General features: G+C 37.8%; 1 protein-coding gene across 1 annotated transcript in view; it reads left to right on the top strand.

Annotated features, from left to right (window-relative positions):
* The first annotated feature begins 232 nt into the window (after window positions 1–232).
* The window catches only part of LOC121383036 (cilia- and flagella-associated protein 53-like), a 40,204-nt gene continuing 34,107 nt past the window's right edge, over window positions 233–6,329 (top strand). The window contains exons 1-2 of the mRNA XM_041512797.1: window positions 233–475; window positions 3,402–3,631. Coding sequence (XP_041368731.1) covers window positions 410–475; window positions 3,402–3,631 — 296 coding nt within the window. The 5' untranslated portion in view covers window positions 233–409. The remainder of the gene's footprint in view (window positions 476–3,401; window positions 3,632–6,329) is intronic.

Raw genomic sequence — 6,329 nt, 5'->3', positions numbered from 1 at the left:
ATTATTTTTGTAATGGTAAATAAAATCAATTATTCAGTTTTAACTAATGTAAAAATTAAAAAGTAATAAAGTTTTAATTGAACATACTCATATGGTTTTCAAAGATAGAGAATAAACTAAAATCATGTTGTACATTGATATTCGGTAGTACGTTTTAGGTCCATTTCGTTACATATCGGTCTTTAGTAGAATCTTTGTTGATAACTTCCTTCGTGACGTGACGTCATTTCCTAGATTCCAACAACAGTAACGAAGAGTTTTGTCGATGTAGGAGTATTCAGCTGTTAAATGCTGTTTATATAGGGACTTAATTTGTTAATGGGCATTAAGAACACGATTATTTCTAAACGTGGAAGAATCTAGGCAAATACATCTTTAGTTGGATCAGTTCTTTCTTCTGTTTGTCAAAATGATGCTTTCAAGACCACGTAGGACTCGTGAATTTAAGGGTCCTACACCGGGCTCCGTTGCTATAGTAAGTGTATTTAAAAAAAAATCACATTAATATTTTATCATATGAAATAATTAAACTGTTTTATTGTCTGCAAATATTACATTACGCCCGATGACAGTCGCTTTTCCCACCCTTGTTTTGGTGGCATGAGTTCAATTCATGAGTTACCCCCATTCATTGGTTTGTGTTAGTCTTTGTGTGTGAAAACCTACTGTCATCCACTTCAATATCATTGATATTAGCCCAAGTACTCTAACTCAGGGTTGAAAATTAACATAAAACAAAGGTCGCCAGCAGGGCCCTTCTCAAATTCAACTAGTCCTCCAATTATCACATTGGAATTTAACTGCACAGTTAAAATTAAAACTAGAGTGTTTTTTTGTTTAATAATAACTGTTTGCTTAAAGAAAATCGATGAATTGATTTATAAATATCATTATAAAAATGTCATTAAGTTGTAAACCCATACCAACTCGATGTTTTTTTTTTTAAAAAGAAATCCATTATAAACAAACATGTTTGTTTACAAAGTACCATTAAATTAAACATATTAAATCTCATTTTTAATACAGGGTAAAAGATAATGCAGTACAAACAGACTAAAGGTAGAACTGTGTGTGCTTTAGTAAACAGTCTAGTCTGGGAGTGGCAGTACTCTTTGTGGTGATGCAAGAGGGATGGAATAAATTTTGTGGTGATGCATGAGGGGTGAAATTCCCAGCAAATGATTTCCTCGAGAGTGGCTGTTCTAGATAGAGATCCATGAAATATTCCACTATTTTGCCAAATGCCCATTCGACTATGCTCTGTGCAGAGATACGGCCCTGATCATGTATTATGGTTGTGTCATTCAGATTACCTTGGATGATGTTCCATCAATTACCTTGAAACATGTATCACAAAAAAGAGCTAACCTATGCAGTTTGATTGTAATTTGTGAAGAATTTTTGTTTTAATCTACACTGCACTTTAACCCCCAATAAAATGTTATTTGAAACGGTATGGGTTTAAAACTTAATAAATAAATATGTTTTTATATGAATTTTATCTTTATTCACTATGTTGGCACTGTCAAAATATTGAACATGTTCTATGTCTTCTGCTGCCATATCTGTAGTTTGTGCCAACATAGACGCAGTGTCTTTTGTCACATTCAATTCAGTATCAGTGATTTTCTTTTTTAACTAGTACCATACTCGCCAGACTAAAATCGATGGTTGCCCAACGGACTACCTTTCTAAAATTCTTAGTCGCCCATAGCCAATAAAGTTCGCCACGGGCAACCAGGCGACTGCTAATTTTCAACCCTGCTGACTGTAAGAGAGCTAGACAGACATTTGGACAGTTATATACGCTCTCATAAGTCAGAGACCAAGCTATGTAATTTTCTGTCAATCGCTGCCCACCAAAAAGTAGTCAAAGATTCCCGGTCTAATACCACAACAAACCTATGTTTGACGTCAAATACATTTACATCAATAATTTTCAACTTCCTTGATTAAAAAAAGTTCACATATTAATAATTAATGCACACAGAAAGAAACCCGACAGCACCCACATTCAGCTAAGTTTCGGCAAACTCCAGACAGCATAATCCGCCAACCTATATCGTGACGTTGCGTCACATGATCGCCCACTCGGCCATTCCATCTTCTAGGGGCCATCTCGTATAATAATACGACAAGTGCCTGACGATCACAATTTTATTTATTTTTTATTGTTTAACGACACCACTAGAGCACATTGATTTATTGATCATCAGCTATTGGATGTCAAATATTTGGTAATTTTATCAGTGTTAGAGAGGTAACCGTCTACATTTTATCATTAGTAGCAAGTGATCTTTTATATATGCACCATCCCACAGACAGGATAGCATATACCACGGAATGACTGAGTGGCCGATCATGTGATGCAACGTCACGATATAGGTTGGCGAACTTAGAATTCTGCTGTCTGGACTTTGCCTAACCCTAGCTGAATGTGGGTGCTGTCGGTTTCTTTCTGTAGTGTGTGTATTAGTTATTAATATCTGATTTTTTTTTTTAATCGAGGAACTCGAAAATTATCTATGTAAATGTATTTAACATCAAACATAGGATTGTTGTGGTATTAGAGCGCCACTGCGGGAATCTTTGGTGGTCTGCGATTGCCAAAAAATTACATAGCTTGGTCTCTGACTGTAATGAGAGCGTATATGACTGTCCAAATGTCCGTCTAGCTCTGATCTTACAGTCAGAGTACTCAGGCTACATTGATAATGATATGTGATATTGTTAATCAGTGTATAGCTTGACACATTATTTATTATTGTGATGTTTATTACGGGCCTTACATTTACCATTGTGAACACTGTGAGAAAAGGACTAGAGAGCACCAAGTAACAGATAATTATCTTCTTCTTTTTTTTTACAAAAAATTGGTTGCAAAGTTCTGTCTAAAGTGCAAACCATGTTGTTAACAACTATAATAAATTACTCTCTACCTTTAATTACTTTTAGATTTACCCCACTTTTTGTCCAGAATTTTTTGTGTGAAAAAAGCACATTATATTGATATGGAGTCCACATACTACATGACGGTTGTAACAGTGTCACCTATATGGATTTCACAAACAGTGGAATTCCTTTTCTTGTTTTTTTTAAATAAATAGAATTATAAATAAATCTAAAAAAAGAAGATAATATATTCATGTGCATTCAAGTATCATAAGATACTGTATACTGAATTTTATTAAATTTTTTGTGGTAAAAATCACAAAAATAATATAATCTAGATTTTATGGGATTCCATCTCATAATCAATGTTACTCTTCCAAACCAAAATCTTGCATTCAAAGAAGCACAGAATCCTGCTAAATTCAGTAGTTTTAAATGGTAGATGTCAGATTTTTATGTTCTGTGTGTACATGTATACATGTTGTGAAATTTATATTTGTTCATTGTAGAGAGCCCGAATGCCGAACTGTCGTCCACCAGATCATTTTATTTTGGAACAACGCAAGAAAGATGACGCTTTAAGAGAGCAAAAGAGACAGGAACAAGCTATGAAATTATTCGACTTAAAAAGTGACTGGGTGCAAGCCACAGACAAAAAAATTGAAATTAATGTGGTGAAGAAAAAAGTGGAAGGATTAATGCAAGCTCATCAATTTGCTGTTGAAGACCGACGTGAAAAGTACGGTTATAAAAAATAAATTTCTTTGTTATATGTAACAGGTAATTGTTTTTGTACATGTTAATATATAATGTTATCCTCACTGCGCAATATTTAAGCCAGGTCGTTACTCACTGAAATCATGTTGGCTTTTTTACTTTTCTAGCATTCCAATCCTATAGATTCAATGTATGGGTTTTCTTTAATTATAGGGGCCTACTACAAAAGGATTAAATGTCAATGCTCAATATGATAATATCTTAAATGGCTCCCCATAACGTACGTTAGGGAAGCAATTAATAATTTACCGATCAGTTGTTTTCAAGACAAGGTCAGAATGTGACAATATGCATGAATTTGCATTTATCTGACATGCAAACAAAACAAAACAGTGCACACATTTTACAACAAATAATGTCATGGATCTTTGTTAAGTGTCAATCTGTAACACTGACAGACTTGCTTACATAGATTGATAATACAAAATTTGTGTAAGAAAACTGTAAATTTCTTAAGTCCAGTAACATATTAATGCTGTAGGTTATCAGCTTTTTCCTGTTTGTGACAAATAGGGAATTCATTATGGCAAGACTTGCAGAGTTCCCTATTCCTACTTTCACTATTCACTAAATAAAGCCAATATAGCCTTTGCCATTAACCTGTTACATTCTTCATGTTTATGATGAGTCACGGAAATGTAGTAGGGTTTAAATTTAAAGCAATTTGGCAACTTTGAGCAGAAAATCTGTAGGCAAATTCAAATAACATTTCGCTAAACATAATTTTTTTTTTTTAAACTACATGTACACACCTACAAACGACACATGTTTTCTAGTTAGTTTTTTGATGAATTTGTAATGACCTATCTTCACCAAATTGCAGTTATAAACCTGTGTAGGCTACACAGATAAGGAATGTTTTAATAGAGGGACCCATAATTGACAATAACATAGTGTAGTTCAGTGACAATGATAAATAAACTTCACACATTGTTAATTTTTTATTAATTATTTGATATAAAAAAAAAAGGTGTGGCAGGGAGAGGCAGGTAGTTCCTTGGGCCATGTCTAAATCCACACTTGATCATTTGTAAACTGACTGAAATGCTTTTATAAACATATATATATATATACTCTTCAAAAGAAGAAACGCAAAACCACATTGTCGTAACATTTGGAGAATTGATTTAATTATTGAATGGTGAGTCCAATAATTACCAAATGTTGCAGGATTGTTCACAATTCACTCTAGTCCATTGTGAGTAAGTGATAGGACACACCACCAAGGTCAAGGTCATCTGGAGTCAATACCGGGTGTGGCCTCCGCGTGTGTTGACAACTGCCTGGCACCGCCTGCCCATTGAAGCAACCAGAGTACGGATGACGTCCCGGGGGATGGTGGCCCACTCGGCCTGCAAGGCTGCTGCCAGCTCGGGCAGGGTCTGGGGCTGTCGGAGGCGTCGGTCCAACTCGTCCCATAGATGCTCAATTGGGTTCAAATCCGGTGATATCGATGGCCAAGGAAGGACATTAATGTTGTTGTTCTGTAGGAAAGCCGTTGTGAGACGTGCTGTGTGAGGCCTGGCGTTGTCATGTTGGAACACTGCGTTGGCGTTGGCCATAACTGGAACGATGTGTGGCCGGAGGATCTGGTCAATGTAGCCCTGTGCATTCAGGTTGCCCTGCACGTGGACCAGGTCAGTTCTGCCAGTGTGTGAGATGGCTGCCCACACCATGACACTACCCCCGCCGAATCTGTCCACTTCCTGCACGCAGTTTGCCGCATAACGTTCACCACGACGCCTATACACGCGACATCTTCCATCATGATGTCGGAGCAGAAATCGGGACTCGTCACTGAACCACACCTGTCTCCATCGCAGTTGAGGCCATTGTCGATGAATCTGGCACCACTGCAGATGACACCTCGAACTGGACGTCTGGCACGAATTCCTACCTCACATAGGCGGTTCCGTACGGTCTGGTCGGATATCCTGTGCAAACCTGGTATTGCTGCAGCTGTGGAGGTGACAGTAGTCAATCGTTCCCGAAGGTGGCGTACCCGGATGTAGCGGTCCTGCCCGGGGGTAGTGACCCGTGGTCGACCGGATCTAGGGAGGTCACGTGTTGATCCATGTTGCTGGTAACGGTCCCACAGTGCTTGGGGACACATGGAATGCCCTGGCAACGGCCGTTCTGGATTCGCCTGCGTCTAGTCGGCCGATGGCATTGTTTCTCTGCGGTTCACTGAGACGTGGCATGTCCTGGATTGTCAACTGTCGGCCAGATACAGAGGCCAGGCAAGCGAACACCCTGCACTTTTATACTGTCGGTGTTCATGTTGCACGTGCAGACAACGCACGTGCAGTGGTGACATGGTTTGCACGTGGCTGCGTTTTTGCGAATATTCACATTTTGGAACTTTATTGTACAGTAGCTGCGTTTTATCGAATGTAACCGTGGGAATGTGTTTGGGACATGCAATGACCTTATATTCACAAAGCATGAACCGGTAGGAAACATAAAATCGGAGTTATAACCCATTTGTACCCTTTTGCGTTTCTTTTTTTGAAGAGTATATATATATATATATATATATATATATATATATAGTAGTCGTTTTCGAGTTGAAAGACGCTATTTTATAGAGTGCTCAACCGTGTGGGAGCCAGATATATCGTTAAAAAGTGTATGTTTTTCTCTACATGACAGGCTTGTTT

The sequence above is a fragment of the Gigantopelta aegis genome, chromosome 2, assembly GCF_016097555.1.
Source record: "Gigantopelta aegis isolate Gae_Host chromosome 2, Gae_host_genome, whole genome shotgun sequence".
In the NCBI taxonomy this organism is placed as follows: domain Eukaryota; kingdom Metazoa; phylum Mollusca; class Gastropoda; order Neomphalida; family Peltospiridae; genus Gigantopelta; species Gigantopelta aegis.
The sequence above is the reverse complement of the archived record's forward strand: the minus strand, read 5'-3'. Positions and strand labels throughout refer to the sequence as shown.